This window comes from Theropithecus gelada, chromosome 12, assembly GCF_003255815.1.
Source record: "Theropithecus gelada isolate Dixy chromosome 12, Tgel_1.0, whole genome shotgun sequence".
Classification (NCBI taxonomy): domain Eukaryota; kingdom Metazoa; phylum Chordata; class Mammalia; order Primates; family Cercopithecidae; genus Theropithecus; species Theropithecus gelada.
The window spans coordinates 13,875,226-13,900,374 of NC_037680.1; the positions used below are offsets into that span (position 1 = coordinate 13,875,226).

Sequence of the window (25,149 nt, forward strand, 5' to 3'; positions counted from 1 at the left end):
GTTATAAGCAGTCAATTCCAGAGGGACATATTGATTAATTTGACAGCTCCCAATGATATCTATCATTTCGTGTTAGTGTACACTAAAAATGTACTACATAAATAACTTTAAAAGAGGGCCCAATAAATGTCTGTTTTCCAAAGACAGAAATGATTTGTAACCAAATGAATATAATGTTTATCTCATACGTATTAGGATTCTTCAGTTGTCAGAATCCCCCATCAGATAGTTTTAAGCAAAAGAGGAAACACGTTGGCTCTGCAGTTCAGAAATCCAAGGGTGAATTTGGTTAGGCATGGCTGTTTCCAGTGATCTAAAGGATATCATTAAAATTTCTCTCTCTCTTTTTAATTCTTGGTTTCTTCTGTTTTAGCTTCATTCTCAGAGCAACTCTCCATGGTGTCAGGAGAGCCCAGCACCTCCTGGCACTTTCAGGACCTTGAATTCACGATCCCAGACAGAAGAGATTAACCTTTTCTCTCTCATGCTTGTATTGAGAATGAGAATTCTGATTGCCCCTGTTTGGATCATGTGGCCACCTTCAGACTAGTCAGTGTCCACATGTGTGGGCCCTCTGGTTGGAGGAGGTGACATGTCCAACCCTGTGGCGAAGGAGGTGGGGGAAATGTTACTGATAATTATGCCAGAATGAATGAGACATAGCAGGGTAAGAAGGCAGTTGCCAAAAAAAAATATGTTGAAAAGACAAAAAAAGTTTAGATTTCCAGTACACCTTGCTAGTTGGATTATGGTTAATACTTATTGTCTTCTCTGCCTTTTCATATTTCCATATTGGACAGTTAACAAGTAGTATTTTGTAATCAGAAAAACTACTTTTTAAAAATAATTTTCCAAAAATAATGAAGTAATAAATTTAACAAAAGTGTAAGATTTGTGTGCTAAAAATGACAAAACATTGTTGAAAGATTTAAGACCTAAATACATGGAAAGTATCCTATCTTCATAGATAAGAATACTTAGTATTGTTAAGATGATAATCCTCCCCAAACTGATCTATAGAGTCAACATTCCTACCAAAATTCCAGCTGGCTTTTTTCCATAAATTATAAACCTAAAATTCATATGGAAATGCAAAAAACACAATAGTTAATCTGGAAAATGAAGATGGATGACTCATACTTCCCGATTTTCAAACTTACTACAAAGCTATACAGTGATGTAATGATATAAGATGAACGTATGGACCAGTGTAATAGAATGGAGTCTCTAGAAATAAACCCTTGCATTTATGAACTGTTTATTTTTGAAAAGGGTACCAAGACTATTGAGTGGGAAAGAAGAATCTTTTCAACAAAAGGTGCTTGGACAACTGAATAGCTACATGCAAAATAATGAATTTGGACCTTTACCTCACACCACGTACAAAATTAACTCAATGGATCATCTACTAAAAAGTAAAACTGTATAAAATATATATTCTTAGAGGAAAAAAGAGGAGTATATTTTTGTGATCTAGGAGTAGCCAATAGATTGTTAGACATGGCACTAAAAGCACAGGAACAAAATTTAAAAATAGATAAATCAGACTTCATCAAAATTGAAAACTTTTGTGCTTTGAAGGATATCATCAAGAAACAACTGACTGGGCGCGGTGGCTCACGCCTGTAATCCCAGCACTTTGGGAGGCCAAGGCGGGCGGATCACGAGGTCAGGAGATCAAGACCATCCTGGCCTACACAGTGAAACCCTGTCTCTACTAAAAATACAAAAATTAGCCAGGCGTGGTGGCACATACCTGTAATCCCAGCTACTTGGGAGGCTGAGGCAGGAGAAGCACTTGAACCCGGGAGTTGGAGGTTGCAGTGAGCCAGGATTGCCACTACACTCTAGCTTGGCAACAGAATGAGACTCCGTCTCAAAAAAACAAAAAAAAATAAAAAACTGCAAAGAAGCTGGGCGTGGTGGCTCACGCCTGTAATCCCAGCACTTTGGAAGACTGAGGCAGGCGGATCACTTAAGGCCAGGAGTTCAAAACCAGCCTCGCCAACATGGCAAAACCCCATCCCTACTGAAAATACAAAAATTAACTAGGCATAGTGGTGCACACCTGTAATCCCAGCTACTCAAGAGGCTGAAGCATGAGAATCGCTTGAACCAGGGAGGCAGAGGTTGTAGTGAACCGAGATCATGCCACTGCACTCCAGCCTGGGTGACAGAGTGGGACTCTGTCTCAAAAAAAAAAGAGTGCAAAGAACAACCCATAGAATTGGAGAAAATATTTGCAAATCATATATTTGATAAGAGACTTGTGTTTAGATTATAAAAAGAACCTATGACTCAATTATAAAGACACCCAGTTCAAATATGTGGAAAGGATTTGAATAGACATTTCTCCAAGGAAGATATACAAATGGCCAGTAAGCACATGAAAAGATGTTCAACATCATTAGTCATTAGGGAAATCAAGTCAAACCCACAATGAGATACTATTTCACACCCACTAAGTATGCCTACATGTAAAGAGAAAGTAATAAGTGTTTGTGAGGATGTGGATAATTGGGAACCTTTCTGTGTTACTGGTGGGATTGTAAAATGATATAGCCACCTTGGAAAACAGTTTGCTAGTAACGCAAAATGTTAAGCATAGTGTTATCATAGGACCCAGCAGTTCTACAGCAGCAGTTTATACAGCAGTTTATATCCAAGAGAATTGAAAACGTCCACACAAAAACCTGTACATGAGTATTCCTAGCAGCATTAGTCAAAATAGCTAAAATGTGTTAATAACCCAAATGTCCAGCAACTGAAGAATGTGTAAACTGTATCTCATACAACAAAGTTTTTCAGCAATAAGAATAAGAACTGATACATGCAACAACATGGGTGAACCTTGAAAATACAATTTCCATGAAAAAAACAAGTTACAAAGGTCACATACTGTATGATTCTATTATATGACATGCCCAAAATAGACAAATTCATAGTAGATTAGTGGTTGCCAGGGTCTGGAGGAGGGAGATATGGGGAGTGACTGCTAATGGGGTTGGAGTTCCTTTTTGGCATGATGCAAATGTTCTGGAATTAGATAATGATGATAGTTGCACAATTCTGAATATATTTAAAAACCACTGAATTGTACACTTTAAGAGGCTTAATTTTTGTTTATTTGAGACAGAGTCTCGCTCTGCTGCCCAGGCTGGAGTGCAGCGGCGCGATCTCGGCTTACTGCAACCCATGTCTCCCGGGTACAAGCAATTCTCCCTGCCTCAGCTTCCTGAGTAGCTGGGATTACAGGCATACACCACCATGCCCAGCTAATTTTTGTATTTTTTAGTAGAGAGAGGGTTTTGCCATGTTCGCCCAGCTGGTCTTGAACTCCTGACCTCAGGTGATCTGCCCACCTTGGACTCCCAAAGTGCTGGGATTATAGGTGTGAGCTACAGCACCCAGCCTAAAAGGGTTAATTTTTTAAGGTGAATCTCAGTAAAGCAGTTATTAACAAATAAAAAGATCTGATATGGTGGAAAAAACTATTGTCATTGCACATTTCCACTTCCATTTTCTGTAACTTAGTGATATTGTTAATATACAGAGGTGAAGATTGTGACTTTAGTTTTCTTTTTTGATAGCACTGTTGCAAGAATTCAATTCCGTCTTCCTGATGGTTCTTCCTTTACAAATCAGTTCCCTTCTGATGCTCCTCTAGAAGAGGCAAGGCAGTTTGCTGCACAGGTAAATTTATGTCTTGAGTTGTAGTAAAAATAGATGTATAGGTTACTAAATTATAGGAAGGGAAAATTTCAAAGCAGAAGTTGAATGTGAATAAATTGTGACCTCTCCAGGAGGGAGGCACAAGACACCTCTGAGATATTGTGGAAATTCTGTTGTGTGTTAGTGCATATGGGAGTAACATATCTGCTTTGTGTGCAGAAGTAGGAATTTGCTGATACTGTACAATAGGTCCTGGGAACTTTTCTTTTTTAAAATTTTTTGAGACAGGATCTCACTGTGTTGCCTAGGCCAGAGTGCAGTGGTGCGATCACAGCTCCCTGCAGCCTCGACTTCCTGGGCTCAAGCGACCCTCCCACCTCAGCCTCCCAAGTAGCTGGAACTTACAGATACTTCCATGCCTTTTGTACTTTTTGTAGAGACAGGGTTTCACCATGTAGCCAGGCTGGTCTTGAACTCCTGGGCTCAAGCATTCCTCCCACCTCAGCCTTGCAATGTGTTGAGATTACAGGTGTGAGCCACCTAGCCCAGCCACTGGGAACTTTTTTCACTGATTAGTAGACTTATTGGAGGAGTGACAAGCAAGTAGATTTCCCGAAGGTCTAATGTGAGGGAGTTGTCCCACTACCCTGAAAGGTAAGCAATTTTTCTCAGTCCTCTCTCCATTTCCTACAGATTGCTTAGGGGCTGGTCATTTTCCTACGATCTACCTGTTGGCTAAGCAAAAAGAGGCAGTAAACTTTATTGACAATAGTATCTTCTTCAGGAATTTACTTTCAAAAGGTGGCTTTACTCAAAATCTGAATGGAATATCTTAAGATATAAGTAGTTTTCAATTTGTTTTTATTTCCTGATTGATTCCTTATTCAAAATGGATTCTGAGTATCAGATGTCCTTTGAGTTCCAGGCTCATTATATGTATCAGTATTTTTTTCATATATATAACTTCAAGGTTAAAATTAGGGAGTTGGATTCAGATCTTTCCACCAGACCTTTTCTCCCCATTTTGGGCTTCATACTTACAGGTTTCAAGAGAAGGACACCTCAAAAGCTGTTCACCTTCTTGCACTGGTGAATTAGGCTAGACAATGTAAACATTGATTTTAAAAACTGTTTCCCCCTAAGCTTTATAGTAGAAACAGTCCCAAATAGACGCTTTCATTCTTCTTTTGTCTTGGAGCCTCCCACAATGTGTCCCCTATCCTGAGTTTCACTGCTTTTGCCACAGGTAAATGAAGAAGAGACTACATGGGGAAAAGAGATCTTTGATCACATTTGTCCTATTAAAACTCCACCTCAGGCCAGGCATGGTAGCTCATGCCTGTAATCCCTGCGCTTTGGGAGACCGAGGTGGGTGGATCACGAGGTCAGGAGTTCAAGACTAGCCTGACCAACATGGTGAAACCCTGTCTATTCTAAAAATACAAAAATTAGCCGGATGTGGTAGCGTGCGCCTGTAATCCCAGCTACTCGGGAGGCTAAGGCGGAGAATCGCTTGAACCCAGGAGGCGGAGGTTGCAGTGAGCTGAGATTGCACCACTGCACTGAAGTCTGTGGGACAGAGCAAGATTCCATCTCAAAAAAAAACAAAAAGCAGCCTGGGCGCGGTGGCTGACACCTGTAATCCCAGCACTTTGGGAGGCTGAGGCAGGCGGCTCACGAGGTCAGGAGATCGAGACCATCCTGGCTAACATGCTGAAACCCCGTCTCTACTAAAAATACAAAAAATTAGCCGGGCGTGGTGGTGGGCACCTGTAGTCCCAGCGGACTCGGGAGGCTGAGGCAGGAGAATGGCGTGAACCCGGGAGGTGCAGCTTGCAGTGAGCCTAGATCGTGCCACTGCACTCCAGCCAGGGTGACAGAGCGAGAGTCCGTCTCAAAAAAAAAAAAACAAAAAACTCCACCTCAGTAGACTTACCAAGTTTTGTATTTTTATATGTCTTTAGAACAGTGAGGGGTATGTGTGATCTACGGTAAAAAATAAAAATAAAAAAAAATAAACTACAAAAAAGTTAATCTCCTCCTTTGGAATCTTCTAGGGAAAGATACACAGATGTCTAAGATTTTACAGTGATTTTTGTATACGGAGACTTAAAATTGTGAGGGTAATTATGGTGCTGTCCATTGTACGTTCCTGGATCTGGGATTGTGTGTATCATGTAGGTTAATTATGGACCATTTGTGCCTTGAGACAAGGAGGAGGCTACATTTCCTGAAGGTATATATGAGGGAAATACTGGTCTAGTCCAGATTCTTAATAGGGATTACCTGTAATCCAAATGTGTGTTCATGAGACATTAATGTAAGTTTGCCAAAGGATAGTGAAAACCTAATGATGAACTGCAGCAGTACTTAAAGGAGATACACAGTTGTCCATTTTTACTCAATTTATTTGTGTTTTTAGGAACTACATTTTGCTATTTTGTGGTCATCTTTGAGTTATAGAAGCTTTTAAAAACTGTTTGGATTTGATAGCTTCTGAGCTGCTTAGGGGCTGGAAGCACAATTTTATACCTTTTTTTGAGTTTACATGTAATGAACTTTTAAAATTAAGGCAATTTTAATTAAAGCAGTCATTTTGGATTCATCTGAGTAATGTAATATCTTACTTTTAAAGGCACCCTTGTAAGTTTTTAAAACTTATGTTACAGACTGTTGGCAACACTTACGGTAATTTTTCGTTAGCAACCATGTTTCCCAGGAGGGAATTTACCAAAGAAGATTATAAAAAGAAGTTACTGGATTTGGAACTTGCCCCAAGCGCTTCGGTGGTACTGTTGCCAGTATGTATATACAGATGCATTTTTTTCTCTTCTTATCATTATCTGTTTATCATACTCTTCATTTCTTACAGTTAGGGGAAAGGAAGTGCAGAGGTATACTGTGGGTAATTAAAATTCAAGTTATCCAATAATTAGATGAATTTATGATTCCATTATCCTGTGCTTTATTTGTATTGCTGATATTACTTGTGAGACATGATATAGTTTAATTTTCAACTTTTTTCTTCACATATTTTTGTGTACGAAAAAATGACCACTAGAAGACAATAAGAAATGCAGATTATCAGCCTAATCCACACACTTAGTGTCTTTTATTTATATACGCTCTACTGTTTGCCAAGTTTTTTAAAAAAACATTATTTTAACAAAAATAACATGAATATTTAAACAGATTATCCCATTTTATCTGCACAACAATATTTTAATCTCTGGTGAAGAAAAGAAGTTAAGACAGCTTAAATGACTGCTGCCAAGGTCCTACCTTAAGTGCCATAACTGGGATGAGAGCCTGGGTCTTCTGTGTCCTGGTTAACATAATTTTCCTTGCTCTATACTAGACATGTCCCCCACCCCAAAACAGCTCTCCAGTAATCAGGATTTCATTGTTTAAACGTTTTTTTTAATCAGCAAGAAAGACTTTTCTTATAAAAGTTTAATATTCTTTTTTTTTTTTTTTTTTTTTTTTGAGACTGAGTCTGGCTCTGTCGCCCAGGCTGGAGTGCGGTGGCCGGATCTCAGCTCACTACAAGCTCCGCCTCCCGGGTTCACGCCATTCTCCTGCCTCAGCCTCCCGAGTAGCTGGGACCACAGGCGCCCGCCACTTCGCCCGGCTAGTTTTTGTATTTTTTAGTAGAGACGGGGGTTTCACCGTGTTAGCCAGGATGGTCTCGATCTCCTGACCTCGTGATCCGCCCGTCTCGGCCTCCCAAAGTGCTGGGATTACAGGCTTGAGCCACCGCGCCCGGCCAAAAGTTTAATATTCTTAAAAAATAGGTGGCTCATTTCACTGAGAACTACTTTCTAGTTTGTATATTACAATTTCTCTTAAACAGAGCTCCAAATAATTATAACATACAATTACATACAATTGTATATATAATATACATATTATACAATTACAATATTGTATATATAATGTACAGTATTATACAATTATAACATTGCATATATAATATACAGTATTATGCAATTATAATATTGTATATATAATATACAGTATTGTGCAATTGTATATATAACGTACAGTATTAGGCAATTATAATATTGTATATATAATACACAGTATTATGCAACTATAATATTGTATATATAATACACAGTATTATGCAATTATGATATTGTATATATAATACACAGTATTATGCAATTATGATATTGCATATATAATACACAGTATTATGCAATTATGATATTGCATATATAATACACAGTATTATGCAATTATGATATTGTATATATAATACACAGTATTGTGCAATTATATTGTATATATAATGTACAGTATTATGCAATTATAATATTGTATCTATAATATACAGTATTGTACAATTATATTGTATCTATAATATACAGTATTGTACAATTATATTGTATCTATAATGTACAGTATTATGCAATTATATTGTATATATAATATACAGTATTATGCAATTATATTGTATATATAATATACAGTATTATGCAATTGTATATATAATATATAGTATTATGCAATTATAATATTATATATTATAATTTATCTTTAAAAACTTCTGGGAGTCTTCAGAAGTTTATATATACCTGAAAAACAGCAAAAGATATCATTTCACCCCCTTGAAGTAAACTAAAATCAGTAGGACCTCCTTTTCCAGATAAAAGTTTCGTCTGGAACCTTGGGTATGATGTGATTGTACTAATGTAGTCTTTATCTAGGTTTGTTTATTTCTTAATTTCTAGGCAGGAAGACCAACTGCATCCATTGTACACTCTTCCAGTGGAGACATTTGGACCTTGTTGGGAACAGTACTTTATCCATTCCTTGCCATCTGGAGATTAATTAGCAATTTCTTGTTTAGCAATCCACCTCCCACACAGACTTCAGTGAGAGTAACATCGTCAGAACCCCCAAACCCTGCATCATCTAGCAAATCAGAAAAAAGGTATCTGTGTGTGTTTTCCCCATTTATAAAATATGTAAGTCATGCCCAATATCTTTTTTAAAGTAAAAAATTGAGTACTTTGCCTTTCTGTATATGTCCTTTCCAGTTCCCACAGTGGAGGAGAAAAACTCAGATGCTCTGAAACTTTATTACATCATCTCTCCTCAGCTTTGTAAAAGCAATTTTATGGAAAGCAGCTTCACCTCTGCTGGTTTATTGTTTCATTCATTGAAGCTTCTTTATCCCATAACTATCAAGGCAGATTTTTTTTTCTAGTAACTTCTTTCTTCCTAACCATGTTTTGCTTGACAAGATATTTCATTCCATTAATTGTTCAGGGTCATCTTGCATAATTACTGTAGATGAATTACTCTGCTTTGATAATTTTAACCCTGTTGGTTATTTTATATACTGGCTGATAGCCTTGTCTGGATCATTCAAAGAAGGACCAAATTGCAGAAACAGGTTATTCCTTTGAAAATTCTCCTTCAGAGAGTTACTTTGGACTAATCCCTTAACCAGGAGGCCAGGGCCTGATGCAGTGGCTTACGCCTGTAATCCCAGCACTTTGGGAGGCTGAGGGGAGAGAATTACTTGAGCTTAGGCATTCAAGACTAGCCTGGGTAATATAGTGAGACCTTGTCTGTATAAAAATATTTTTTTTTTTTTTTTTTTTTTCCTGAGACGGAGTCTGGCTCTGTCGCCCAGGCTAGAGTGCAGTGGCCGGATCTCAGCTCACTGCAAGCTCCGCCTCCCAGGTTTACGCCATTCTCTTGCCTCAGCCTCCCGAGTAGCTGGGACTACAGGCGCCCACCACCTCGCCCGGCTAGTTTTTTGTATTTTTTAGTAGAGGCGGGGTTTCACCATGTTAGCCAGGATGGTCTCGATCTCCTGACCTCGTGATCCGCCCGTCTCGGCCTCCCAAAGTGCTGGGATTACAGGCTTGAGCCACCGCGCCCGGCCAAAAAAATTTTTTTAAATTTGCTGGGCACATGTCTGTGGTCCCAGCTATTTGGGAGGCTGAGATGGGAAGATCACTTGAGCCCTGGAGATTGAGGGTGCAGTAAGCCAAGATTGTGCCATTGCACTCCAGCCTTGGTGACAGGGTGAGAGTGAGATCCTGTCTCAAAACAAAAACAAAAAACAACATTTATAGTAGATAGCATGCAATGGTTAGCATAGTAATACAACACTGACAATTTTAACTCGTATCTTTGTTAAGCTTTTATTGAAACAGGTTAACAGGAAGTATTTTCCTAGAAAGTAAGATTATGCCCCTTTCTAATAATTACATAATAATGTAACTTACTGTAATGGACACCTCTGTTAAACACTCTGTGAGGCCTTTTATAGGCATTATAACAAATCTTCACACCAGTCCTATGTGATAAGTAATAGAAATTCTTTCCTCTCTGCCTTCAGTGTGGAGAACCCCTAGTCATGTGTTTATGGATTCCATAGGTAATGACTTATAAAAGTATTGGGCTGCTTTGTCGTTTATTTTATTTAATAACTATTAGGCAGAAAGACCAGTTATCTACTAAGTATATTACTCTAGTGAGGACACAGGGAAACTCAAAGAAGGCTGAGTCTTACAACTCTTAACTGAGCAATGGGTGGGAGCATTTAATACTGGATTACTGTAATACAGGATAGCTTGTTGTGTTTTTTTTTTTTTTTTTTTTTTGAGAAGGAGTCTCGCTCTGTCACCCAGGCTGGAGTGCAGTGGCGTGATCTCGGCTCACTGCAAGCTCCGCCTCCCGGGTTCACATTATTCTCCTGCCTCAGTCTCCCGAGTAGCTGGCACTACAGGTACCCACCACCACGCCTGGGTAATTTTTTTGTATTTTTAGTAGAGACGGGGTTTCACCGTGTTAGCCAGGATGGTCTCAATCTCCTGACTTCGTGATCCGCCTGCCTCGGCCTCCCAGAAGTGCTGGGATTACAGGTGTGAGCCACTGTGCCCGGCCTGTTGTGTGGATTTTTAAAACTTTTTTCAGGCTGGGTGTGGTACCTCATACTTGTAATCCCAGCTCTTTGGGAAGCTGAGGCACAAGGATCACTTGAGGCCAAGAGTTTGAGACCAGCCTGGGCAACATGGTGAGACTCCATCTCTACAAAAAAAAATTTTAATGAGCTCTGTGTGATGATGGCATGTGCCTTTAGTTTCAGCTGCTTGGGAAGCTGGGGCAGGAGGATTGTGTGAGCCCCGGAGTTTTGAGGCTGCAGTGAACCATGATCATGCCACTGCACTCTAGCCTGGGCAACAAAGGGGAGACCCTGTCTCAAAAAAAAAAACCAAAAAAACAACACTTTTTTCAAATAAGAGAAAGGTCTTAGATTGGAACAAAGGATGGAATAAAAGTTGTGTCAAAGACAGGGTGAAGCTTTGTGTTCCACTGTTATTTTTCCTTTTTTCTCTGTCCCGTCTAGAGTTAACAAAAGTCTGTTGGCTTAAATTTTATCCTTATACCTTTGTATTTTCAGATGAGGAAGTCCTCTTTGTTCTTAATTGTTTATAAATAAGTCATTCTTAAAGATTTTGTGAAGGATTAAAAATTGACCCTTTCTGTCAAGCTGACTGGAGCTTTGGATAGTCTCTAGAGTGCTAAGTTACAAATGTTTTAGTAGGTATGTCAGCTTGCATAAATAACAAAGGAAAGATTAGTTGGCAAATGGTCACACTTCTCTAAAGCTTAGTAAGTCACTAAGAAACACAATGGAAATGGAATATATGATTTGGCTGGCTGGCTTGACTTAGAGATCAGATGAAGCTACACTACCAAAGACTACTAAAGTCTAGTACTGTGTTAGTAGATATAATGGTCTCCCATGGACTTTCCTTAGTTTAGATGGCATTAAAAGTAAAACTTAGTTGCCTGTAGTGATGGAAGTTGGAAGGAAACAGCTTGTATTACTGTTGTTTTTATTTTATGACATCTTCCCTTTGCTCCCTCTTTTGTCATATCAGGGAACCAGTGAGAAAAAGAGTGCTGGAAAAACGTGGAGACGACTTTAAAAAGGAGGGGAAAATATACAGATTAAGGACTCAAGATGATGGTGAAGATGAAAACAACACTTGGAATGGAAATTCCACTCAACAGATGTAGTGTGACAAGTATAATGTGTGCAGTAATCATTGTTTCTCTTATGATTTAATTCAACTAAGATTCTACTGGAGAAGTGGCACTGCTTTATCGTTTCCAACTGGTCTATAAAATGTCTCTCTATTCCTGCTTAGTGGGTGTGGGTTGAAGGTGTTTAACTCAGAAAAGTAAAGACAGGAAATAACTGTCTGCTAGGTCCTTGCTTATACGGCAGCCACTGCTAGAAGCCTAAAAGAACCAAAAAGTCTGCCGCAGCCTGCCTCCATCAGCTGCTTACTCAGTATTTCATATGCTCATTAGCCCTGTGCTGTCAGATGACACGTTTTGTTTAGAGCTAATTTGCTCCAAGACTCAAGCCCAGTAACTGGTATGTCACTGAGTAATTTGACTCTGTGTCAGAGCATTTTAACTAGCTAATCAGATGAGAATTTATGTTTAACTTCTCTTTTTGCTCATCAGCTGCAAGCAGAATCTTGTAGTTTTTAATCTTACTTAAACACTGAATAAAAAAACTTTCCCAAAAATTGGAATGATCTTATTTTTGCTTTGAGTTTGTTATCTAGCATCTTTTTGTTGCACAGGGCTCTGTTGAGGTCCTGCATCTCTGTTTTGTTTTTTCCCCAGTATTGCCCTGGAGCTGCCTCGGGAAAGTAGCTGGCTATGTTACCTTAAATATCACTGAAGAAAGAAATTTTCTGACACAAACTGCTGCCATGTGACTTGTCTCCTAAGTCAGTGAGGCATCGCTTTGTTTGCATAAAGTTGATGCAAAACAGCTGCTAGTCTGCAACCTAGCTTTCCCTCTCACCTTTAATTGAAGTTTTGTCCTCAATAATTACACAAGGACCTAGAGTACAAGGACAAGAAGTATAGACTAAAGATATGCTTTTAGTCATTTGGTTTTTCTTAAGTTGAGATTCTTATCTGACTTACATGTTACTTTATCCATATGTCTTTGTTAGTGGAGACCACTGAACTAATGATGTTTGAAAACGGTTCCTCTGTTTTAGATTGGAAGATAGCACTCTTGAGTGGACATATGGAAAGACTGTGACTTTATTTTGTAATGGGAGAAAGAAATTTTCTCAGAGCAAACTTTCTATTTTTTACCTGTGAAATAACAGCGACTTTTAAAAATGGTGACAGTGTTGGCAAGGAAACAGCAACACAGGCTGCCCTGTTGGTGGAGTGAAAACCAGTATAATTCTGAAAAACATTTATCAGAAACTTAAACTATTTCATACTGTTTGATCCAGTAGCTTTTTCTAAATCATAAATGCAGACAGCGTTTAGGTATAGACATATTCATTAAGTGTTATTTATTTTACTCAAGAACTGGAAACCAACTAAATGCCTTCTATAGAAGTAATTTTTGATGAGGAGAAATGGTACAATACTAATTAACAACTTGGTTTAATATGTTTACTGAGCATCTGTTAAGTGTTGGGCAAAAGAAGCAGGATCCAGAGCTATAGGTACAGTGTTATCTCAGCTTTGCAAACACATTTTCTACATAGATAGTACTAGGTATTAATATATATGTAAAGAGAGAAAACACACCAAAACATTAATAATGGTAAGATTGGTTTATGTGATCTTAGTGGTATTTTTGGCACCCTTATATGTTTTCCAAATTTTCAGCAGTGATATTATTTCCGTAACTTAAAAAGTGAGTTTGAAAAAGAAAATCTCCAGCAAGCATCCCATTTAAATAAAGGTTTGTCATCTTTAAAAATACAGCAATATGTGACTTTTTAAAAAAGCTGTCAAATAGGTGTGACTCTACTAATAATTATTAGAAATACATTTGGAAAAACATGGAGTACCTCAAGTTAGTTTGCCTTGAAAAATATCAAATATAACTCTTAGAGAAATGTACATAAAAGAATGCTTCGTAATTTTGGAGTAGGAGAATCCCTCCTCAATTTTGTATTTTAAAAAAGTACATGGTAAAAAAAAAAAAATCACAACAGTATATAAGGCTGTAAAATGAGAATTCCTCCTCACCTCTTACCCCAGTACTATTCTCCAGAGGTAATCTATTAACAGTTTCTTATGTAATTTTCAGAAAATTTGTATGCGAATATAAGCAAATATGTAATCTTTATTTTTTAAATAAATGGGATCATATTATATATTCTACCCTGCATCTTGCTTTTTTGCTTACATAGTCTTGAGATCTTTTCCTGTCGACACCGAGCTACCTCATTCTTAATGGTTGCATAGCATTCTGCTTGATGAATGTTACTGCACTCAGCTTACTGTCCATGTTCTGGTGACATTCAGTGGTTATTAAACATGTTTGTTCTTCTATTACAAAAATTGCTACCATAAGCAACCTTGGGCGGGAGGTATAGTCTTACTGTGAAAATATACCTTTCAACTGTGTTTGTATAACTTGCTAAGTGAAAGAAGAGTGTTTGCAGTTTGGATTATTAAAGATGTTGTTGCATTGCTTCCTCTACAAACTGTGAATTTGAACCCCTGCCAGCAGTCGAGAATGTCCATTTCCCACACCTTCGCTAACACTGCGTTATCACACTGTTAGTTTTGTCAAAATGGTAGATGAGAAATGATACGTATCTCGTATGCATTGTATTTATCATGAATGAAGTTAGCATCTTGATGTTATTGTTCAATCTGACTTATTTTGAGAATTCTGTGTATTGCTTGCCAATTTTTTTGTTTTCATATTTTTCTTACTGATTTGTAAGACTCCTGTGTACGACTGATTTTCTTACTGATTGGTAAGACTCCTGTGTACGACTCCATTTGCTAGCATATGCGGTAAACATTTTCTCCCCCCCTTTTTTGTTTTTTGAGACGGAGTCTCGCTCTGTCACCCAGGCTGGAGTGCAGTGGCGCTATCTGGGCTCACTGCAAGCTCTGCCTTCTCCTGCCTCAGCCTCCTGAGTAGCTGGGACTACAGGCGCCCGCCACCACGCCCAGCTAATTTTTTGTATTTTTAGTAGAGAACAGGGTTTCACCGTGTTAGCCAGGATGGTCTCGATCTCCTGACCTCGTGATCCGCCCACCTCGGCCTCCCAAAGTGCTGGGATTACAGGTGTGAGCCACCGCGCCCGGCCAAGGAATGTCTTTAATACCAATTTTAGAACCACCCCCACCCCCATCTGACAAACTTTTCCAGTCGATTGATGGAGAAAAATGCTTGTGCACCACAAGCTCCTGACTGCCAGGTTGGGACTCATGGCGTTGGAACGTTTTGAGAGGGAAAGGAATGCTTACAAGAAGCAAATTTCAAGTATGATCATTCTTTTAAGACCAGCCTGAAATTACTCTATTTTTACAAAACATTTTCCCAGCTATCCAGATGTAATATATGGGCCAATCAAGTGTTTAGGTGTTTCACACTGAGATTGTGTCTCAGCACATTTGAGGGGATTATGAAGAACATCTCTCTGCTCCCACCACTGCCCTGGAAATGCTATGTGAATGGGTGAACACACGAAAGGAGCATTTGTGCTTTTCATTGCTGTCTCCAAGTTGTGCTTGCCAGAGACAATGAGACATGGTCCTTGGCCTTAAGAAGCTGATAGAGAAATACACAATTCCAGTATAGAAACTGGATGGTCAAGTTGTACCAGGGGATATTTACAAGCAAAGCAGACGAAGGAGAATCTGCCTGGGGATTTCAGGGAAGCCATTCAGAGGAGGAAGTACATTATTTCAGCTGAGACTTGAAGGCATTTTCAGAAGAAAAGGCATCCTAGGTGGAAGGAAGAGCATTTGGGAAGACACAAACGAATACGGATAGTTGACCTACGTGCATTTTAGAACTACCACAAATTGGGAAAGGAGGAAGGAAACAGGCTAAATGAACCAAGGTCAGATGGGAGAGAGAGCTGGGGATGGCATAAAAAGTGGCAGTGGGGGTGTTTGTGGGGTGGGAAAAGGCCACTTTCTGCATGTTGTGGTATTTGCCCCAAGGAATGTAATGTCAACGGAAAGACTTGGTCTGGTGAGAAAGCTTAATGGGAACTCCAGATGGCTTGTGTGACTTCACAACTTCTCTTGAACCTACTTTCTCAAGGAGGGGCAACCATAGGAGAAAGAACAGTCTGCTGTTTTTATTTTCTGGAAAACAAGATGTGAAGCTAGGGAGAGCTTGCAGAAGGGCAGAGATGATATTGCAGTCTGCAATCGAGTTGATTTCTTCTTATAGAAAGGTTTTTTATGGTTTTTACTCCCTTAACAACTTAACCCTTAACTCTGAAAGTTAAAACAGCCCCTTAAGTTGAAGTAAGTGGTTCACAGACCCCACTAGACCAGTATCTGCACGTTTCTGCAAGAGCTACTTGCTCCTCAAATGCCCAAATGAACTGATACTGGAGCAAGATGCAGATATTTCCATTTTAATCAGTAACTGGAAATCCTTCAAGATTAAAGTCGTCTTTAACGTTGCAGCAGGACTTTATGGAGAAGTCCAGCATGAGCAGAGTCCAAGACCCCAAGGAGTTTGGTGGCCAGCAAAGGTAGATGAAGAAACTAGGCCTGCTTCACAGAACTTGAGGTGGTAACTCATCAGAACGAAGACACCTGGCTCAATTCCTGTTGGCTTGGTTGTGTTTTCCCTTGCTTAGAACGCTTGCAGTACTTGTATGAGAGAAATGCCAAGCCACAGACTCCAAGAAGCACCAGAGAAAAGAGAACGTACAAAGCTGTCTGTGCTTCTGCAGTGCCGAGCATTAGCCCCAGGAACGGCACCTTCTCCTCTCTCACAGGGCTGACGGTGGGTCCAGCATCTAGGAGAGGACACAGGGTGGTTGGTGCTCTGGCACGGATTGAGTTCTCAGATCTCTGAGACCCCAGCAGAGGCTGCACAGTACCCCAAATCTGCACAGCCATTGATGGGTTGCTGAGGTGGAGGTCTTTCACTGTGTGTCAGGAGCCACTGAGTGAAGTTAAGCAGTTGTATTTTTTAAACATCTCTATCAGCAATTAGAATACAGGTTGAATATCCCTTATATGACATGCTTGCTTGGGATCAGAAGTGTTTCAGATTTGGGATATTTTAAGATTTTGGAATAGTTGCATATACATAATGAGATATTTTGGGGATGGGACCCAGGTATAAATATGAAATTCATATATGTTTTATATGCAACTTATCCACATGGTGTGAAGGTAATTCTATATAACATGTTAAATGATTGTGTGCATGAAGCAAAGCTTTAACTGTGTTTTGACTGTGACCTGTCGCATGGGGTCAGGTGTTGAATTTTCCATTTGTGTTGTCATGCCAGTGCTCAAAAAGTTTCAGATTCTGGAGTATTTTGGATTTTGAATTTTCAGATGAAGGATTCTCATCAGGCTGTATAATTGAAACTGGATAATTGTCATTTATATTTGTGTAGTGATTTATACTCTTTCATTTAACAAATATGGGGCACCCACATAGTGCAGGCATTGTACTTTCATGGTCCTCTTATTTGATCCTTGTAACTGCCCAGAAGCGTGTGCCTGGTTTCTTATCTATGGGTGCACAGCAAGTCAGTGGTAGGGCTGGAAGAAAAGTCTAGACCTGCTTATTCCCAGACCAGGGCTCTGGTTTCTAGGTGTAACATTGACCCTAAGCGTCCTTTGTTCCACCCCAGGAAATGTCTGGAGCATTCAAAGAAAATAAGCATTTGTTGAATGAATGAAGGAGATGGAGCAGCATAGAGGAGGGAAATAAACTAGAAGAAAACAGACTGAGAGAGGCCCTTCCACCTGCCCCTCACCCTTAGGCTTTATTTCCTCCCAGAGCCACATCTCACCTTCTGGCTGGTTGAGACAAGCGTGAGGCCCTGTAGCGGGGTCAGGGAAGCCATTGCATCGGACCACAGAGGCATAGAACTTGGCTGATGCCTTGGGGATCCTTGGCAGCGAAGGGTCACTGTAGTTCACAAAATGCAGACCAAATCTCTCTGAAAAGCCTGTGGCCCACTCAAAATTGTCCATCGCACTCCAAACTGTGTATCCTCGAAGGTCCACCTTGTCCTGCACAGCTGCTCAAACACAGAGGGCTGGGCATAAGTTTCCTATCTCAGAAGGCACCTTCCTGCCAGGCCTTCGGAAGCCAGGTCTGCCTACTGTGCTCCCCACCGTTCTCACAGATGGTGGTAAGCTTTGGCTTCAGCTTTGTAAGACAGCTGCCCCTTCCTTTGCATGCAGTGTTCGTGGGTCCTCTGTGGATGGAGATGCAGAGCCACCAGCATCTTTCCAGAAGGGCTCAGCCCTGAATGGGAGTCGGGAACATGGGTGGACTAATTCCCCCGGGCTACACTTCTTTTTTTTTTTTTTTTTTTTTTGAGACGGAGTCTCCCTCTGCCACCCAGGCTGGAGTGCAGTGGCGCGATCTCAGCTCACTGCAAGCTCCGCCTCCTGGGTTCACGCCATTCTCCTGCCTCAGCCTCCCGAGTAGCTGGGACTACAGGCGCCCGCCACCTCGCCCGGCTAGTTTTTTGTATTTTTTAGTAGAGACGGGGTTTCACCGTGTTAGCCAGGATGGTCTCGATCTCCTGACCTCATGATCCGCCCGTCTCGGCCTCCCAAAGTGCTGGGATTACAGGCTTGAGCCACCGCGCCCGGCCCCCCCCGGGCTACACTTCTATCCATGATCTTGGTCAGTGCCTTAGAATGTTAATGCTCCTCCCTATAGAAAATAGCCCTTAGATGGAATAGATTTCAGCTGGGTAGGATTGTTCTAATCATTTCCTTTGCTGGTGCATTGCTTGCTCTTTTACTCAGCGTTTGTTCCGTTCTCTTATCCTCATGGTCCCATCTCAAGTTGCTAGGGCTGAGCCAAGAGCCTCAAACTTTGGTTTGGAGACCAAGAGACCCCACAGGTAACCACACAGCCTACTCCTCCTGGGCCCTACCCAGACCGTTCTCAGGAGGGCACTGCTGTTCTGACATCAGGGAGGATCAGGGGGAGCAAGTGACTCAGGCCAGGAACTAGGGTTTGGTGGCATCAGGCCACTGGGCTTGCTTGCTGAGCTTAGACATAGGAAGGAAAAAACTCAGAGCACAGCCCTAAAGCAAGGCTTACGCCCAACAGGAGCAAGAAACCTTAGCGTTCTTTTCTTACTGTGGCCCAAGGACACTGATCACCCTCCTGCAGTGCAGATGGCAGATGTTTCCAACAGGGAAAGCGGCACGCTGGGGAGGGGTGGGCCCGTCGTACCTTTGAGGGCCTCGTTGATGTAAGTCCGAAGGTAGTAGATCCTTGCAGTGTCATTGAGGTCTGTTTCTTCCCGCTGGGACACTCCATTCTCCGTGACATAAATCGGAGGGTCATTGTATTCCTCCTTTAACCAGTTCAGGATCCTCCTGAAGCCAAAAGGCGTCATCTTCAGCCAGGAGGAGCCAGAGTCTGGCCACGAGCGATCTGCGATGGAGGCAACTCCTCTACAAGTTCAAAAACTAAAGATGAGGTATTGTTACGTAAATCTCAAGAGGCCCTTTACATGAAACACAAAACAGGACCTAGACCAGGAAAAGCCTTAGGTTTTGTCTGGCCTTAAGAATCATACTAACCCCAGAAGAATCAAATTGCCTCAAATTCTCCTCCTTTTGCTGGTTCTAGCTGCCTGCACTCTGTGCTGGTATAGCACTGGACAAGCCACTCAGCTCTCCGCCCTTCAATTTCTCTGCCTGTGCAGAGCATGTTCTTGCTCATGGAGCCCAGCCCTCCACTACTCTGAATAGGTGGCTCCTTACAGCAGCTATGAAAGGCTCTGGGTGTCCCCAGCTCCAGACTTCCGATGGACACCAGTGCTGTTCTCCAGAGAATGGGCTCCCCCAAGCCACCCGTGTCTAGTCAATGCCACATGCAGACCACGGGTGTGGCCACAGGCATCAATACTTGGGGCCCTGCTTTGTGTGCTGACAGGCAGCGGACAGGCTGGCACCTCCTTCAAGTGTCCAAGAGCCTGGCCTCTCTCTTCAGTGATGGACAAGGAGAGGGGACAGCTCCTGCCACAGGCGTGCCTGCTGGGGGAGGCCACAGAAGCCTGATCACCTGTAGTCGCACATGTCAAATAAGGACCAAGCATTTAGACACTTCTTACACTCAGATCCTTCAGGAAAAAAAAAAAAAAGTTAGTTTTATCGGCACCTGGATTTATCTGACTCAGCTGAATTGAATGTGGGCCATTTCATAAGCACAAGTGGAGGTCTCCCAGGAGACAGCCCCAGCGCTGATGAGAGGGAGGGAGAATCAGAAGGAGTAGAAGGGTGTCCTGGAGTCTCCTCAGCCCCCTTGGTGAGCCTGACTCGGTGTGGGTTTCAGGATGCAGTGGGAGTGGAGGGGCTGGTTTTCAAAGAAAGAACCTGAACACAGTCAGAGCTACTGGTGTGGAAAGATGCTTCATAGAAAAGGAACAAAATGAGATTTTCTGAAAATGGCAGATAATCCAGCTGGACTTAGGTCCAGCTCCCACTTGGATGGACAGAACAGTGTGTGGAGACTCACGTTGTGAACTATTGCTCCAAGAACTACTGCAGGAACATACCAGAAAAACCCAAAGAATTCATAGACCCTTTGAAAGAAGCAGAATGCTGCTGCAAACTCCATGAGACAGCTACAAAACTGTGAGTTCCCAAAGTGTGAGGAGGGGAAAGTCTGCCTCTGAACACACATCCTCTCTGGGGACCTGAACATCCAGATCATAGGAGAAGGATTTAACCTTACCTAGAATGCAAGTGGATTTAGGGAGCCAAGTGAAATGTAAAAGTAGAAGAAGCACGGCCGGGCGCGGTGGCTCAAGCCTGTAATCCCAGCACTTTGGGAGGCCGAGACGGGCGGATCACGAGGTCAGGAGATCGAGACCATCCTGGCTAACACGGCGAAACCCCGTCTCTACTAAAAATACAAGAAAATTAGCCGGGCGAGGTGGCGGGCGCCTGTAGTCCCAGCTACTCCGGAGGCTGAGGCAGGAGAATGGCGTGAACCCGGGGGGGCGGAGCTTGCAGTGAGCGGAGATCGCGCCACTGCACTCCAGCCTGGGGCACAGAGCAAGACTCCGTCTCAAAAAAAAAAAAAGTAGAAGAAGCAGTAGGAAGAGCCCTGTAGCCACTCCCTGTCCCCAGTTTGAGCCCAGGGAAGCCATTCCTGACTTTATCCTACAGGGGTCCTTGGGGAAGGAAGCCAGTGGAATTAGGGAAAGGAAGGATGAAGGAAGCTTCTAGCTGAACTTAATTTCAACTAGAAGCATGAATTTTCCTGAGCGGAATCTTGGCGGCAAACAAGAAGTGCAGATAAAAGCACCGAAGCCCCAGTCAACAGTGTGGGCAGGCAGGGAGCGGCAAGGCCTGAAAGCCCTGCTTGCTTTCTCAGAGAGGAGGCTTGTAGCCCGGGGTGAGAGCTCTGCCCTGCGCACTGTTGGCAGGGCACGGCAGGAGTGAGACTGGCCTGGCTGGCTGCATGGTAGCTGGGTGAGGCTTGTGACTGCCAGTTTTCCCAACTTCCCTAGCAACCTGTATGACACAGCAGAAGAAGCCATAATCCCCCTGGGAACAGAACTCCACTGGCCTGAGAACCAGCCCCCTATTCCCCACAGTGGCCGCAGCAAGCCTCACCCAAGGAGAGTCTGAGCTCAGACATGCCTAACGCTGCCCCCATCTGATGGTCTTTCTCTACCTTTGCTGGGAGCTGAAGACAAAAGACACGAACTCCTGGGAGTTCTACGGCCCCGCCCATCACCTGAGAAACCCGAATACGTACCCTGGCCTGGCCAACGTAGGGCAAGCTTATAATCCCCCTTCTACTACTGCAACTGGTGGCACCAGAAGGGGAAAGCACCTTGAAAGTGCCACTGTGAAAGTGCCATCTCCTCTCTTGAAAGCATCACCTCCTCTCTTGAAAGTGCCACCTCCAGGCTAGACGCGGTGGCTCACGCCTGTAATCCCAGCGCTTTGGGAGGTCGAGGCGGGTGGATCACGAGCTCAAGAGATCGAGATCATCCTGGCTAATATGGTGAAACCCCGTCTCTACTAAAAGTACAAAAAATTAGCCGGGCGTGGTGGTGGGCGCCTGTAGTCCCAGCTACTCGGGAGGCTGAGGCAGGAGAATGGCGTGAACCCGGGAGGCGGAGCTTGCAGTGAGCCGAGATCGTGCCACTGCACTCCAGCCTGGGCGACAGAGCAAGACTCCGTCTCAAAAAAAAAAGAAAAGAAAAGAAAAAAGAAAGTGCCACCTCCTGGCTGGAGACCAACCAACTCACCCCATTACAGCAACTCAGAACAATCATTGCTCCAAGAAAACAACAACAAATTCCACTGCCTGCAACATCCTGGCTGACCAGAGGTCCTGAGTCTGTCCACATGACAACTTCACTGCTAGCATGACCAGCATTTGAGAAAACCACAACAAACGACCCGCACAGAATCCACTTCACTCCCCTGCACCTCCACTGGAGCAGGTGCTGGCATCCATGGCTGGGAGGCCGGACGACAGATCCCATCACAGGACTCTGCAGACATTCCTCAGCACCAGTTCAGATCCCAGCAGTCCTGCTGGGTGGAGAGACCCAGAGGGGCAATGGCCATCACTGCAGTCTGGCTCTCAGGAAGCCCCATCCCCAGGGGAAGCGGGTGGGCACCACATCAAGGGATCACCCAGTGGGACAAAATAATCTGAACAGCAGCCCTTGATTCCAGATCTTTCCAGTGAAACAGTCTCCCCAGATAAGAAGGAACCAGAAAAGGTCATATGACAAAGCAAGGTTCTATAAGATCCCCAAAAGGTCACACTAGCTCTCCAGCAATGGATCCAAACCAAGAAGAAATCCCTGAGTTGCCAGATGAAGAATTCAGAAGGTTGATTATTAAGATACTCAAGGAGGTACTAGAGAAAGGTGAAAATTAACTTGGAGACATTTAAAAAACCATACAGGATATGGATGGAAAAGTCTCTAGATAAATAGATACAAAGAAAAAGACAATCGGCCAGGCACGGTGGCTCACACCTGTAATCCCAGCACTTTGGGAGGCTGAGGCGAGTGGATCACCTGAGGTCAGGAGATAGAGACCAGCCTGACCAACATGGTGAAACCCTGTCTCTACTAAAATACAAAGCAAACAAACAAACAAACAAACAAGTAAACAAAAAAAATTAGCCAGGCGTGGTGGTGCGCGCCTGTAATCCCAGCTACTTGGAGGCTGAGGCCGGGGAATCGCTTGAACCCGGGAGGCGGAGGTTGCAGTGAGCCAAGATTGTGCCGCTAGGCCGGGCGCGGTGGCTCAAGCCTGTAATCCCAGCACTTTGGGAGGCCGAGGCGGGTGGATCACGAGGTCAGGAGATCGAGACTGTCCTGGCTAACATGGTGAAACCCCGTCTCTACTAAAAATACAAAAAACTAGCCGGGCGTGGTGGCGGGCGCCTGTAGTCTCAGCTACTTGGGAGGCTGAGGCGGGAGAATGGCGTGAACCCGGGAGGCGGAGCTTGCAGTGAGCCGAGATCACGCCACTGCACTCCAGCCTGGGAGCACAGCCAGACTCCGTCTCAAAAAAAAAAAAAAAAAAAAAAGATTGTGCCGCTGCACTCCAGCCTGGTGACAAAGCGAGACTCTGTCTAAAAAAAACCGAATAAAATAAAAATAAAAACCGTTACTTAAAAGGTGAACCAAAATCTTTTACTATCTCTACTTCATAAAAGCATTGTTTAAAAGAGAAAATAAAATTTTACTCTTGTATTATTGTAATATTTATTAACATTAAAGTGAATTTTGATAAAACCTAAATAAATTTTTTTCTTGAAAATCCTTTTTAAAAACCAAGCATTTTGAAAGTTGAGCAGCCTGTGAAAAAGAACACAAAATAAATAAATAAATTTTAAAAATGAAATAAAACAAAAAGCCAAGCACGTGTGCCCTGATGGGAGATGCCCTGGAGACCTGGCCTCCTCTCCCTCCTGCTTGCTGGAGATTTCCTTGGGATCTGTGGGGTGGTGAGCGTCTTGCAAACCCTGCCACATTCGGCGTTGGAGGCCCTATTCTGAGGCTGGGCAGGCCTCAGAGGGCACAACCAAGGTGCACCTTTCTGCCTTTTCCAGAGATGGCTACGGGCGCCCTGTTGGTGGACTTACCTGTCTGCATCAAAAGAAGAGATGGCAGTGGCATAGTTGAGGTTGTAGGCCAGGACAGTGGTGTAGTGATTGAACCCAAAAAAGTCATAGGTACCGTTGATCCTCCTCTTCTCACTCTCTGTAAATTCTGGCAGCCTGGATGGAAGAAGCCATTAAGGGCAGGGCGTCAGGGAGAGCCACGCTTTGAGAAGAGAATGTCATGGGGCTGGGGTGGGGGAGTGCTCTGAACCCCAGGCACTTGGCAGTGACTGGGGGAATGGGAAGGGACGAACAGGTCCTTCAGGCAGTGCAGGAAGTACCTGCGGCTCCTCCTGCCCAGACCAAAAACCTGGCTTCCCTAGGTCTCTGCAAGAGCCTCTGAAACCTGAAGGACCACACACACGCACACGCACATACACACACATGCATGCACACACATGCACATACACACACATGCACGCACACACACGCACATACACACACATGCACGCACACACATGCATGCACAGTTCTTCATTTCCTTCAAACATTAACATATGCAAATTCTGATATTTAGCATCTATGACAGATTTCAAAATCAAGAGCATACCTGAGGTACATACCCAAGACTCTTCCCCTATGTTTGTAAAGTTAGACCTTGTATAATTTTTTTTTTCCTTGTGTTTGAGTCTCACTCTGTCACCTAGGCTGGAGTGCAGTGGCGCGATCTCAGCTCACTGCAACCTCCGCCTCCTGGGTTCAACCTCCTAAGTCTCCTGCCTCAGGCTCCTGAGTAGCTGGGACTACAAGCGCCCGCCACGACTCCTAGCTAATTTTTTGTAATTTTGGTGGAGATGGGGTTTCACCATGTTGGCCAGGCTGGTCTTGAACTCCTGACCTCGAATGATCCACCCACCTCAGCCTCCCAAAGTGTTGGGATTACAGGCATGAGCCACCGCGCCCGGCCCTGTATCTTGTATAATTTGTATCTCCGTTTTCTGCCCTTTCCAAGTTTCTCTGCTCCTTCCTGTTGGGTTTGGTTAGGCATGCCTCTTTTTCTCCAACTTTAGCAATAATAATAATAATAGCTTCAAGATCTTCAAAGTAGCAGGGGAAATAATTTGCAAATTGAGTATTTGAGTTTGAATTTCTCAGTTCTCACGATTTCACTGAACTTTGTTTTCTTTCTTTCTTTTTCTTTTTTTTTCAGACAGCGTCTCGCTCTGCCCTCCTGGGGACACTGCACGCCCCCTGAAGCTGGAGTGAAGTGGTGAGATCATAGCTCACTGCAACCTCAGTCTCCTGGGCTTAAGCAATCCTCCCACCTCAGCCTCCCAAGTAGTTGGGAATATAGGTGTGTGCCACCATGCCTAGATAATTTTTAA

General features: G+C 42.9%; 2 protein-coding genes across 2 annotated transcripts in view; one reads left to right on the plus strand and one right to left on the minus strand.

Annotated features, from left to right (window-relative positions):
- UBXN4 (UBX domain protein 4) overlaps positions 1 to 13,860 on the plus strand; it is a 44,516-nt gene extending 30,656 nt beyond the window's left edge. Inside the window, exons 10-13 of the mRNA XM_025403885.1 lie at positions 3,591 to 3,693; positions 6,342 to 6,473; positions 8,409 to 8,611; positions 11,583 to 13,860. Coding sequence (XP_025259670.1) covers positions 3,591 to 3,693; positions 6,342 to 6,473; positions 8,409 to 8,611; positions 11,583 to 11,721 — 577 coding nt within the window. The 3' untranslated portion in view covers positions 11,722 to 13,860. The remainder of the gene's footprint in view (positions 1 to 3,590; positions 3,694 to 6,341; positions 6,474 to 8,408; positions 8,612 to 11,582) is intronic.
- A 1,921-nt stretch (positions 13,861 to 15,781) lies between these two features.
- The window catches only part of LCT (lactase), a 57,392-nt gene continuing 48,024 nt past the window's right edge, over positions 15,782 to 25,149 (minus strand). Inside the window, exons 14-17 of the mRNA XM_025405053.1 lie at positions 23,807 to 23,941; positions 18,905 to 19,128; positions 17,496 to 17,726; positions 15,782 to 16,481 (exon numbers count right to left, since the gene is read on the minus strand). Of these exons, the coding sequence (XP_025260838.1) occupies positions 16,261 to 16,481; positions 17,496 to 17,726; positions 18,905 to 19,128; positions 23,807 to 23,941 (811 nt within the window). The 3' untranslated portion in view covers positions 15,782 to 16,260. The remainder of the gene's footprint in view (positions 16,482 to 17,495; positions 17,727 to 18,904; positions 19,129 to 23,806; positions 23,942 to 25,149) is intronic.